At 41.5% G+C, this 14,672-nt stretch overlaps 1 protein-coding gene across 1 annotated transcript in view; it reads left to right on the top strand.

The window, feature by feature from the left end:
- Window positions 1–1,814: 1,814 nt before the first annotated feature.
- The window catches only part of LOC124152185 (GATA zinc finger domain-containing protein 14-like), a 46,405-nt gene continuing 33,547 nt past the window's right edge, over window positions 1,815–14,672 (top strand). Inside the window, exons 1-2 of the mRNA XM_046525025.2 lie at window positions 1,815–1,877; window positions 8,251–8,257. Of these exons, the coding sequence (XP_046380981.2) occupies window positions 1,815–1,877; window positions 8,251–8,257 (70 nt within the window). The remainder of the gene's footprint in view (window positions 1,878–8,250; window positions 8,258–14,672) is intronic.

Below are 14,672 nucleotides of genomic sequence, written 5' to 3' on the forward strand. Positions count from 1 at the left end.
AGTGTGCGCCCAGTCTATCCTGTGACCGTGAACCTGGTATACCCATGTGGCTGGAGAGACAGGCAGTTACCGGAAGTGTGCGCCCAGTCTATCCTGTGACCGTGAACCTGGTATACCCATGTGGCTGGAGAGACAGGCAGTTACCGGAAGTGTGCGCCCAGTCTATCCTGTGACCGTGAACCTGGTATACCCATGTGGCTGGAGAGACAGGCAGTTACCGGAAGTGTGCGCCCAGTCTATCCTGTGACCGTGAACCTGGTATACCCATGTGGCTGGAGAGACAGGCAGTTACCGGAAGTGTGCGCCCAGTCTATCCTGTGACCGTGAACCTGGTATACCCATGTGGCTGGAGAGACAGGCAGTTACCGGAAGTGTGCGCCCAGTCTATCCTTTGACCGTGAACCTGGTATACCCATGTGGCTGGAGAGACAGGCAGTTACCGGAAGTGTGCGCCCAGTCTATCCTGTGACCGTGAACCTGGTATACCCATGTGGCTGGAGAGACAGGCAGTTACCGGAAGTGTGCGCCCAGTCTATCCTGTGACCGTGAACCTGGTATACCCATGTGGCTGGAGAGACAGGCAGTTACCGGAAGTGTGCGCCCAGTCTATCCTGTGACCGTGAACCTGGTATACACATGTGGCTGGAGAGACAGGCAGTTACCGGAAGTGTGCGCCCAGTCTATCCTGTGACCGTGAACCTGGTATACCCATGTGGCTGGAGAGACAGGCAGTTACCGGAAGTGTGCGCCCAGTCTATCCTGTGACCGTGAACCTACCCATGTGGCTGGAGAGACAGGCAGTAATTTACATCAAACATGCTTGACTATGTTTAACATGGATTCTGTCGTGTAAGTGTCGGGATTGAATGCGTTGGTGTGGTGTATATGCCCTACAGCTCTGAATAGCAACATACATGGTCTGAATGTTCACAATATTATTATAGGGAATTCCCCTCTACATCCCTCTCATGTCACGTGACATATGCCCGTCTAAAGGGCCGCGATTCGCTGTGAAAACTATGATTGTGGTTTCGAATCCAGGTTCGCCGATTATGTTTCTAGGTTTGTCACCACCATACCCCTGCTCGTGGGTTTCACCCAAGTTGTAAACATCTTAGACCGTTCGGGTCGTTCGGCCAGCAGCTTTCGAAGAGAAAGACTGAATGTAGATTGAGAGATCTGCATGGCAGCTGTGATTGGATAATCTCGTGTGAGATTTGTTGATGTTTTCATATCATGTATCATATCAATCATATGATGAAGAAATAATGGGATTAAGCAATCACAGGATTTACAGGATTAAGCAGTCATAAATAGTCAAGTGATTAAGAAATCACCGGATAAACAAAGAATTTACGAATCCTGGTATTCAGCAATCCTTGGATTGAGAGATACTTGAGTTTAACGCCGCTATGGACAGTATTCCAGTCATATCGTGGCGTGCCATCTTAATGTGGGAGGAAAGCCCGAAGTGATGCAGGTCTTAGACGTTTACCACTTTGGTGAAACCCACAAGCACGGGTATAAAGCTGACAAATCTAGAAACATAATCAGGGCTATCCGGGATTCAAACCCACAATCATAGGTTTCTCGAGTCCCAAAGGACACAACTCTGCACGTGGAATTGCTGCACCCTTGACGACTGGGCCACCCGTTCAAAAACAATATTTGCGTCGGACGAACATAATCCCCTTTCACATTGACACACATCTACAACGATGTTGGGGGGATTTTATCCCAGTTCCGAAGAAGTCCTTCTCTTGGCTGTCCAAAATGTTCTCCACGGATGCTATGACGTTATCGGTGGAGTCGAAATGAGTTTTGTTCATGTTCAGAATCACGGTGGAAGTCTGCCTGAGCCAGGTGAGGAGAACAAGGTGGGTGTCCCTTTGTCCTGGTGGAAGAGTACACCTTTTGGCAGCTTCTTGAGTCCCTGAGTCTTAATTTCATCCCATAATTGTCTCATACGTGCAGCATAATCTGCTCCGTGTATTGCCTGGCCTTGTGGAAGATAGTCCACCATCCCGGGATCCCAGAACGCAGAGGCTATACCCTCTCTAGCTGACGGGGGCGGTCGAGAAGCCTAGTGGTTAAAGCGTTCGCTCGTCATGCTTGAGACATGGGTTCGATTCCCGACATGGGTACAATGTGTGAAGCCCATTTCTGGTGTCCCCCGCCGTGATATTGCTGGAATATTGCTAAAAGCGGCGTAAAACCATACACCAAGATGACAGAGATTATCTTGGGTTTCAGTGGCAAAATACCTTTTATCGATGGAAGATTCCCCAATTTGGCTTATCAATAGCTCAGTACTATTTTTGTAAAATTCTCAAACCAGTTGTTACGTATCTGCGATCTCTTGGACTGAGAGTTGTGTGTTATGTAGATGACATTCTACTTATGAGTACTCCTGCACATATCGTATCACAAAACGAACAATTAGTGAACACTCTTTCAAAGCTTGGGTTTTTTATCAATTGGGATAAGCCTGACTTAGTTGAGAATCCCAACATCACGGGTAAGGAAACTGAAAAAAGACATAAGGCGTTGTCTTGCTTTACGTAGGATTGAGGCCAGAGTGTTGGCTCGCATCTCTGGTCAGTGTGTATCAAGTTCGACAGGTTACGGAACATACAACAGTCGATTTTGGGACACGGGCAGTTCAGGGGTGGGCGCTTTGTCTCAAGCAAACTGGGGGATTCACAACAACTTTGTGAATCCGCCCTTCCGTCTATCACCAGAGGTCATAGACAAGGTCATCCAGGAAAAATCATAGCACATGCGTGGAGAAACAGACCGTGGTTTCACAAACTGAGAACGATATTGACCTGTTCCCCAATTCGAATTCAAAAGACCTCCTGGACAATTCTAAGTTCAACGAGCAAGGTGGAACCTTTGAGAAATCACAAATGACGCCTATACGCCTGGAGAGTGTGTGAAGACGGAATCTAGAACAAAAAGGTTGGTCAGACAGGGCCAAAAGTCATCTACCGCTTTGTCTGGCACCAAGCACTTTTAAAGTGTACAACGGAGCTATTCAGAAACTACAACAATTTTGTCATGATAATGAACGGTCATTTCCGAGATGTGATGAAATAACTATAGTTGAATATTTGCGCTCAAAAGCTGATAGTTTATCTAGACTATTATCTCAAATATAGACAACAGTCGCTGCTCTCACTCACTTGTTCAAATGTCAGTTTTGGACAATTATGGAGTCAATATGATGATCAAAGCATTGATTTAATCTAATACTCTACAACCCCGTAAACGGTCAAAGATCATGCCTGTGGAACCGTTTATCAATTTATTTCGTCAATGGCCAAACAATCTGCATCTACAGCTTAAATTGTTAAGGTTAAAGGTTATTGTATTGTTGTCTTTAACATTAATGTTGAGACCCTCGGACATAGCCCCTAAAGGCGTTGTGTTTGATCCCAATGACAATGTGACAAAAGCAGTGGTATTTTCAACTGATGATGTACTTTTCCATGATGATGATAGCGCAACCATATGGTTGCATGGTATAAAGAATGACACTGACAGGTCAGGATTCGAGGTACATCTCCCACCAGGATCATAGAACAGTTAACCCAGTTAAAGCTCTTAAAGTGTACATAGAACGGACAAATGGTGTTAGGCCCAAACAGGATATGCCAGTATTTCTAACACTGCAACGACCTTACAAGGCAATAACTGCTGCTACAGTCGGTTCGATCCTAAACGAAGCAATCAGATTAGCAGGTTTAGGTGGATGTTATACAGCCACATCTTCTAGGCCGACGGGGGCGACTAAGGCTATAGACATGAGGTTTGAACCAGATACAATTATGCGCATGGGTCGCTGGAAGACAAGATCAGTGTTCTTTGACCACTATGTACACAGTAAAACCCCTGCCTCTTACACAACTGATGTTTTGACAAAATGAGGTTTATTGTTTGCATTTATGATGTTTCGATGATGTCTATTACATAAAACGTTAATTTCCTATATACATTTTGCAGAATCCATGCATTTTCTGTTAAATATCTGGTAGTATCTCTCTATTTGGGATATAAATATTATTTTAGTTTTGTGGTGGGTTGATAACGTAGGTTTCAGTAAACAGTAGCTAGTACACACCACAAAATAATAATTATCAGCAGAAGAAATACGTTTCTTCTGCTGACGTCACTTCCTGTTGGTGCATTTCTTCTATTTCTTTTGATTATATAATGTATAGATTATAGACTTTCTGGTGACGTTGTATTACGGGAAGAAAGGCTATAACTATTATTTTAGTTTTGTTGTGTGTTGATAAAGTAGGTTACAGTAAATAAATATTATATATCATCCTGTTCAAAAAGACAACACTAAATATTGGAAAAACTTGGACACTTTTAATTTTCTCAACAGATGTACATTTGACAAAATCATCAAATATCACACAAGATCATCCAAACACAGCTGCCAGATCTCTCAATCTACATTTCATCTTTCTCTACGAAAGCTACTGGCCAAACGACTGATTCTGATTTGGTGTGGTAGTTCTTGACATCCTGTAGTCTTGCGCCAGCACTCTCAGAATTGCAGAGTAGTTCTTTCTGAAACCAGTTTAGACTTCAGATAAAATAATATCCATTTACTTCAATGAAAGTTGTGAATATATTGTTAACAAGAAAAGTAAAAACCTTACCATAGCATCTTACAAGTGTTCATAGAAGTGGTTTGTAGTTTGTAGTAACAAAGGCTTACCCTTCTTCTAAATTGGCTTAATTTAAACCCCATTTAACCAACCATTCTTCTGATGTCTTACCAGTATGAAATATTATTTTGAAGAATTTAACCTAAACAGTCATCTTTTCGCCTGATAATGCCGACGTGCCGTCAAATTATAAATCACTCGCTTTCAGTTTGCCCTAAGCCGAGCTAGCAAGGTTCCTCGCGGTCGGACGGGCGCTCGCCCATCTGATTGGAACCAAGCCAGGACGGTGTTTACTGGCCGCGAGGGAGCACCCGTCCCTGGCGAAAATCCGTCTTTGTCCGGCGCAGGCGCACTCGTGGTTGGTTTGGGGTTACGCGAAAAGCAAATGTTTTCCCAGGGACTTCTTTTGTTGTTTTTTGGTTTGGTTTTGTTTGATTGGACCGTGGACGGGTGTTCCGTCGCCGCGAAAAGCAAATGTTTTCCCATTGACTCCTTTTTTTCAGGGTTAGGGCCTACACACCCGACCCTCTAACACACCTCACTAAACACAACTAGTCACGTCACCGATACACACCCGACCCTCCAACACACCTCACTAAACACAACTAGTCACGTCACCGATACACACCCGACCCTCCAACACACCTCACTAAACACAACTAGTCACGTCACCGATACACACCCGACCCTCCAACAAACCTCACTCACACACAACTAGTCACGTCACTGAGCCTACACACCCGACCCTCTAACACACCTCACTCACACACAACTAGTCACGTCACCGATACACACCCGACCCTCCAACAAAGCTCACTCACACACAACTAGTCAAGTCACTGAGCCTACACTACCGACCCTCTAACACACCTATACTTTTTAGCAGGAGAATATAGGCTATATCACCTGCATCGTATAGCAGTAGAATCTAGGCTACATCACCTGTATCGTATAGCAGGAGAATATAGGCTATATCACCTGTATCGTATAGCAGTAGAATATAGGCTATATCACCTGTATCGTATAGCAGTAGAATAGAGGCCCTATCACCTGTATCATATAGCAGTAGAATATAGGCTATATCACCTGCATCATATAGCAGTAGAATATAGGCTATATCACCTGCATCGTATAGCAGTAGAATATAGGCTATATCACCTGTATCGTATAGCAGTAGAATATAGGCTATATCACCTGCATCATATAGCAGTAGAATATAGGCTATATCACCTGCATCGTATAGCAGTAGAATATAGGCTATATCACCTGTATCGTATAGCAGTAGAATATAGGCCCTATCACCTGTATCATATAGCAGTAGAATATAGGCTATATCACCTGCATCATATAGCAGTAGAATATAGGCTATATCACCTGCATCGTATAGCAGTAGAATATAGGCTATATCACCTGTATCGTATAGCAGTAGAATATAGGCTATATCACCTGCATCATATAGCAGTAGAATATAGGCTATATCACCTGCATCGTATAGCAGTAGAATATAGGCCATATCACCTGCATCGTATAGCAGTAGAATATAGGCCCTATCACCTGTATCATATAGCAGTAGAATATAGGCTATATCACCTGCATCATATAGCAGTAGAATATAGGCTATATCACCTGCATCGTATAGCAGTAGAATATAGGCTATATCACCTGTATCGTATAGCAGTAGAATATAGGCTATATCACCTGCATCATATAGCAGTAGAATATAGGCTATATCACCTGTATCGTATAGCAGTAGAATATAGGCTATATCACCTGTATCGTATAGCAGTAGAATATAGGCCCTATCACCTGTATCATATAGCAGTAGAATATAGGCTATATCACCTGCATCATATAGCAGTAGAATATAGGCTATATCACCTGTATCGTATAGCAGTAGAATATAGGCCCTATCACCTGTATCATATAGCAGTAGAATATAGGCTATATCACCTGCATCATATAGCAGTAGAATATAGGCTATATCACCTGCATCGTATAGCAGTAGAATATAGGCTATATCACCTGTATCGTATAGCAGTAGAATATAGGCTATATCACCTGCATCATATAGCAGTAGAATATAGGCTATATCACCTGCATCGTATAGCAGTAGAATATAGGCCATATCACCTGCATCGTATAGCAGTAGAATATAGGCTATATCACCTGTATCATATAGCAGTAGAATATAGGCTATATCACCTGCATCATATAGCAGTAGAATATAGGCTATATCACCTGCATCGTATAGCAGTAGAATATAGGCTATATCACCTGTATCGTATAGCAGTAGAATATAGGCTATATCACCTGCATCATATAGCAGTAGAATATAGGCTATATCACCTGTATCGTATAGCAGTAGAATATAGGCTATATCACCTGTATCGTATAGCAGTAGAATATAGGCCCTATCACCTGTATCATATAGCAGTAGAATATAGGCTATATCACCTGCATCGTATAGCAGTAGAATATAGGCTATATCACCTGTATCGTATAGCAGTAGAATATAGGCTATATCACCTGCATCATATAGCAGTAGAATATAGGCTATATCACCTGCATCATATAGCAGTAGAATATAGGCTATATCACCTGCATCGTATAGCAGTAGAATATAGGCTATATCACCTGCATCGTATAGCAGTAGAATATAGGCTATATCACGTGTATCGTATAGCAGTAGAATATAGGCTATATCACTTGTATCGTATAGCAGTAGAATATAGGCTATATCACCTGTATCATCTAGCAGTAGAATCTAGGCTGTATCACCTGTACCGTATGGCAGAAGAATATATGACATGCAGGTGAACGAGTGCTTCTCTTTCATGAATTTACTACTGATCCATAATTCATGGCAATTGCTTCTCTTCTTTGCCAACAAAATGTAGTGAAGTGATCGATCTGACAGTTCACAAAACATGATAAAGTGTTGAATGGTTGGGTGTCTGGTTGTCGCAAACAAGTACAGATGTTCAATAATTTGCTGTCTGATGTTCAGGAACGAGGTAAGACTGTTCAGTGCATGGGTGTTTATTGTCCACGAAGAAGGTGCGTTTGTCCAATTCGTGGTTGTCCATTGTTCAGGAACAAGGTAACATTGTTCAATACTCGGTTGTCTATTGTTCAGGAACAAGGTAACATTGTTCAATACTCGGTTGTCCATTGTTCAGGAACAAGGTAAGAATGTTTAAAACACTGGCGGATGTTTGATTGAAGTAAGATTGTTCATTAGATGGGTGTTTGTTGTTCAGGAGCAAGATGAGGTTGTTGAAAACATGGTTGTCGTTCGTTCAGGAACAAGCTACAAATGTGTATACATGGGTGTTTGTTTGTTTGTTTCGGAACTGGGTGAGATTCTTCAACACATGGTTGTCTGTTGTTCAAGGACAAGGTGAGATTGTTCAAAACATGGGTGTTTGTTGTTCAAGAACAAGGTAAGATTGTTCAAAACACTGCTGACTGTTGTTCAGGAACAAGGTAAGGTTGCTCCATACATTGCCGTTTGCTGTTCAAAACCAAAATGAGAGTGTTCAATACACGGTTGTCTATTGTTCAGGAACAAGGTAAGAATTGTTCCATCCATGATTGTCTATTGTTCAGGAACAAGGTAAGAATGTTTAAAACACTGACGGATGTTCCTTCAGGGCTGAGGTAAGATTGTTCAATATCTGGTTATCTGTTGTTGAGGACAACCGTGTTCAATACACGGTTGTCTATTGTTCAGCAACAAGTTCAGATTGTTCAATACATGGGTGTTTGTTATTCAAGAACGGGGGTAGATTGTTCAATACATTGGTGTTTGTTGTTTACGAACATGGTAAGGTTGCTCCATACATTGCCATTTGTTGTTCAAAACCAAAATGAGAGTGTTCAATACAACGTACACGGTTGTCTATTGTTCATGTTTCACCAGGACTGAGGTAAGATTGTCCAATACCTGGTTATCTGTTGTTGAGGACCAAGGTGAGATTGTTCATTTGAGGTTTTCTATTGTTCAGGACGAAAATGGGATTGTTCAATACATGGCTGTCTCTTGTTAATGAACAGGGGTAGATTGTTCAATACATGGGTGTTTGATGTTCAAGAACAAGGTAGATTGTTCAATACATTGGTGTTTGTTGTTTAAGAACAATGTGAGATTGTTCAAAACATTTTTGTCTATTGTTCGGGAACAAGATCAGGTTGCTCCATACATTGCCATTGGTTGTTCAAAACCAAAATGAGAGTGTTCAATACATGGCTGTGTACTGTCCAGGACGAAGACGGGATTGTTCAATACATGGCTGTCTATTGTTCAGGATGAACACGGGATTGTTCAATACATGGCTGTCTATTGTTCAAGACGAAGATGTGATTGTTCAATACATGGCTGTCTATTGTTCGGGATGAAGATGGGATTGTTCAGTACATGGCTGTGTATTGTTCAAGACGAAGATGGGATTGTTCAATACATGGCTGTCTATTGTTCAATATGTAGATGGGATTGTTCAATACATGGCTGTGTTGAATGCTCTGTCTGGCTTAGAGATACTGTTAAATATAATTACCATTTCAGCAGTGACCAAATCGATGCAATTCCTTATTTGTACTTGTATATGTGATGTTCCCGAGTTTTGTTAGGTAAACAATTGACTTGCCTTTACATGTGTCCGGTTGGGCAGGATACGCTCACCTTTTCACGACCTGGAGTTATCGCTATTTGATAGAGGTACAATCGACTCTGCTGTTATGTATGCACTAGAAATTTGTTGCTTTACTTCCACAATGTCAACATCTGGGTCACTACTGGTGCCAAGTTGTGTCAGATGACGGTCACGTGAACAAAACTATACTGAACCAAATTAAAAACTTCACAATCCTAAAATTTTAACATTTTGACCAGTTATCAGTGTGGGCCCTTAGTGTGTATTTAAACAGTAATGGCCACGTATTATCTTCTGATAACACACGTTTTTGTGCAGGTGAGTCGATCAAAATCATGTGCACAGCACTATAGTGGCAAAAGTGGTTTTTCACGTGCAACTGGTCACGTGGCCATAATACCGCACGTTACTTGTTAGCAGGCATTAACAATGAAAAAGAAAAACACAAGAAAACAAAAGTCTTTCAGGCCATTTGTCATGCCACGCCTTTCAAATGTGCAACGTGAACACACCATCGGCATGTTGTAGACGGGAACGTCCGAAGCTGAAGTCGCAAGGACGATGGGTTGTAGTTGACGGACTGTTTATGATTTACAGACGCGTCTACAGCAAACGGGTACCACCGCTGATCGCCCTCGGCCAGGTCGACCACGTGTGACGTCACAAGCAGTGGATCGTCAGATTGGCTTACGTCACCTCCGTCTTGTCATCCGTGGCAACCTCAACGCTGCTGCTTACCGCGACCAGGTACTGACACCAGAACTTCTGCCTTTTATGGCAGCACATGGACCCGGTTTGATCTTCCAACACGACAATGCCAGACCCCACACAGAAATATTGACAAGGAATTTCCTTCAGAATGCGGGAGTCAGCGTCATGGACTGGACGTCAAGGTCTCCCGACCTCAATCCCATCGAACACGTCTGGGATGCCCTTGGCAGATGTCTGCGCACTCTCCAGAACCAACCACAGAATTTGCAAGATCTTGGCACCATTTTGCAGCAACAATGGCGTCGTCTTCCCAATCATGTGTTCACAAGCATCACAAGGTCCATGCGGAGGCGTTGTGTGGTAGTTGTCAACGCACATGGTAGCCATACACGCTACTGAACTTGTGTGCCATCAGATTCTCGTGCTTGGGACTTATGATTTAAACTGTTGATGTTATTACCGAATACCTTGGTGCTTGGAACAAATTATGGTTACCACCGTTAATTAAAAACCTTCTTTGGACATTAATAATTAAAAATTACCTTCTCTGATACATGTGTCCGTTGTATATCATATATGGGATTACTTTTAAAAATGTGAAGTTTTTAATTTGGCTCAGTATAGATTCCGTGATGCTAATCTAAAATCAGACTTCGTTTGGAGTGAGAAATGATTTGAACTATAGTTGTCGTGAAAATTTGATCATGCTATCAATCACAAGTTTTCCAGTTCTAGGCTCGACTGTGTAAGATGTATAGATATTTCAAATTGTGAGTTTTAAGTTCCACCTAGTGTTTATCTTGTTTCAGAATGGCGTCGGTCCAATTAATTTGCTACTTTCTTCTAACTCTTGGTGTCCTGGTGAGAGCCTCAGACATTACAGGTGGGACTAAATCACTCACTTATCAATGCTGGCTCACTCACTCACTCACTTATCAACGCTCGCTCACTCACTCACTTATCAATGCTGGCTCACTCACTCACTTATCAACGCTCGCTCACTCACTCACTTATCAATGCTGGCTCACTCACTCACTTATCAACGCTCGCTCACTCACTCACTTATCAACGCTCACTCACTCACTTATCAACGCTCACTCACTCACTTATCGACGCTCACTGACTTATCGACGCTCACTCACTCACTTATCAACGCTCGCTCACTCACTTATCAACGCTCACTCACTCACTTATCAACGCTCATTCACTCACTCATCAACACTTGCTCACTTACTAAATCACTCACTCATCAACACTTGCTCACTTACTAAATCACTCACTCATCAACACTTGCTCATTTACTAAATCGCTCATTTATCAACACTTGCTCACTTACTAAATCACTCACTCATCAACACTTGCTCACTTACTAAATCACTCACTCATCAACACTTGCTCACTTACTAAATCACTCACTCATCAACACTTGCTCACTTACTAAATCACTCACTCATCAACACTTGCTCACTTACTAAATCACTCACTCATCAACACTTGCTCACTTACTAAATCACTCACTCATCAACACTTGCTCACTTACTAAATCACTCACTCATCAACACTTGCTCACTTACTAAATCACTCACTCATCAACACTTGCTCACTTACTAAATCACTCACTCATCAACACTTGCTCACTTACTAAATCACTCACTCATCAACACTTGCTCACTTACTAAATCACTCACTCATCAACACTTGCTCACTTACTAAATCACTCACTCATCAACACTTGCTCACTTACTAAATCACTCACTCATCAACACTTGCTCACTTACTAAATCACTCACTCATCAACACTTGCTCACTTACTAAATCACTCACTCATCAACACTTGCTCACTTACTAAATCACTCACTCATCAACACTTGCTCACTTACTAAATCACTCATTTATCAACGCTTGCTCACTTACTAAATCACTCACTCATCAACACTTGCTCACTTACTAAATCACTCACTCATCAACACTTGCTCACTTACTAAATCACTCACTCATCAACACTTGCTCACTTACTAAATCACTCACTCATCAACACTTGCTCACTTACTAAATCACTCATTTATCAACGCTTGCTCACTTACTAAATCACTCACTCATCAACACTTGCTCACTTACTAAATCACTCACTCATCAACACTTGCTCACTTACTAAATCACTCACTCATCAACACTTGCTCACTTACTAAATCACTCATTTATCAACGCTTGCTCACTTACTAAATCACTCACTCATCAACACTTGCTCACTTACTAAATCACTCACTCATCAACACTTGCTCACTTACTAAATCACTCACTCATCAACACTTGCTCACTTACTAAATCACTCACTCATCAACACTTGCTCACTTACTAAATCACTCACTCATCAACACTTGCTCACTTACTAAATCACTCACTCATCAACACTTGCTCACTTACTAAATCACTCACTCATCAACACTTGCTCACTTACTAAATCACTCACTCATCAACACTTGCTCACTTACTAAATCACTCACTCATCAACACTTGCTCATTTACTAAATCACTCACTCATCAACGCTTGCTCACTTACTAAATCACTCACTCATCGACACTTGCTCACTTACTAAATCACTCACTCATCAACACTTGCTCACTTACTAAATCACTCACTCATCAACACTTGCTCATTTACTAAATCACTCACTCATCAACGCTTGCTCACTTACTAAATCACTCACTCATCAACACTTGCTCACTTACTAAATCGCTCATTTCTCAACACTTGCTCACTTACTAAATCGCTCACTCATCAACACTTGCTCACTTACTAAATCACTCACTCATCAACACTTGCTCACTTACTAAATCACTCACTCATCAACACTTGCTCACTTACTAAATCACTCACTCATCAACACTTGCTCACTTACTAAATCACTCACTCATCAACACTTGCTCACTTACTAAATCACTCACTCATCAACGCTTGCTCACTTACTAAATCACTCACTCATCAACACTTGCTCACTTACTAAATCGCTCACTCATCAACACTTGCTCACTTACTAAATCACTCACTCATCAACACTTGCTCATTTACTAAATCACTCACTCATCAACACTTGCTCACTTACTAAATCACTCATTTCTCAACGCTTGCTCACTTACTAAATCGCTCATTTCTCAACGCTTGCTCACTTACTAAATCACTCACTCATCAACACTTGCTCACTTACTAAATCACTCACTCATCAACACTTGCTCACTTACTAAATCACTCACTCATCAACGCTTGCTCAATTACTAAATCGCTCATTTCTCAACGCTTGCTCACTTACTAAATCACTCACTCATCAACACTTGCTCACTTACTAAATCACTCACTCATCAACGCTTGCTCACTTACTAAATCGCTCACTCATCAACACTTGCTCACTTACTAAATCGCTCATTTCTCAACGCTTGCTCACTTACTAAATCACTCACTCATCAACACTTGCTCACTTACTAAATCACTCACTCATCAACACTTGCTCACTTACTAAATCACTCACTCATCAACACTTGCTCACTTACTAAATCACTCACTCATCAACACTTGCTCACTTACTAAATCGCTCATTTCTCAACGCTTGCTCACTTACTAAATCACTCACTCATCAACACTTGCTCACTTACTAAATCACTCACTCATCAACACTTGCTCACTTACTAAATCACTCACTCATCAACGCTTGCTCACTTACTAAATCGCTCATTTCTCAACGCTTGCTCACTTACTAAATCACTCACTCATCAACACTTGCTCACTTACTAAATCACTCACTCATCAACACTTGCTCACTTACTAAATCACTCACTCATCAACACTTGCTCACTTACTAAATCACTCATTTATCAACACTTGCTCACTTACTAAATCACTCACTCATCAACACTTGCTCACTTACTAAATCACTCACTCATCAACACTTGCTCACTTACTAAATCACTCACTCATCAACACTTGCTCACTTACTAAATCACTCACTCATCAACGCTTGCTCACTTACTAAATCGCTCATTTCTCAACGCTTGCTCACTTACTAAATCACTCACTCATCAACACTTGCTCACTTACTAAATCACTCACTCATCAACACTTGCTCACTTACTAAATCACTCATTTATCAACGCTTGCTCACTTACTAAATCACTCACTCATCAACGCTTGCTCACTTACTAAATCACTCACTCATCAACACTTGCTCACTTACTAAATCACTCATTTATCAACGCTTGCTCACTTACTAAATCACTCACTCATCAACACTTGCTCACTTACTAAATCACTCACTCATCAACACTTGCTCACTTACTAAATCACTCACTCATCAACACTTGCTCACTTACTAAATCACTCACTCATCAACACTTGCTCACTTACTAAATCACTCACTCATCAACACTTGCTCACTTACTAAATCACTCACTCATCAACACTTGCTCACTTACTAAATCACTCACTCATCAACACTTGCTCACTTACTAAATCACTCACTCATCAACACTTGCTCACTTACTAAATCACTCACTCATCAACACTTGCTCATTTACTAAATCACTCACTCATCAACGCTTGCTCACTTACTAAATCACTCACTCATCGACACTT

Source organism: Haliotis rufescens, unplaced genomic scaffold (genome assembly GCF_023055435.1).
Source record: "Haliotis rufescens isolate VD_foot unplaced genomic scaffold, xgHalRufe1.0.p SCAF_30, whole genome shotgun sequence".
In the NCBI taxonomy this organism is placed as follows: Eukaryota; Metazoa; Mollusca; class Gastropoda; order Lepetellida; family Haliotidae; genus Haliotis; species Haliotis rufescens.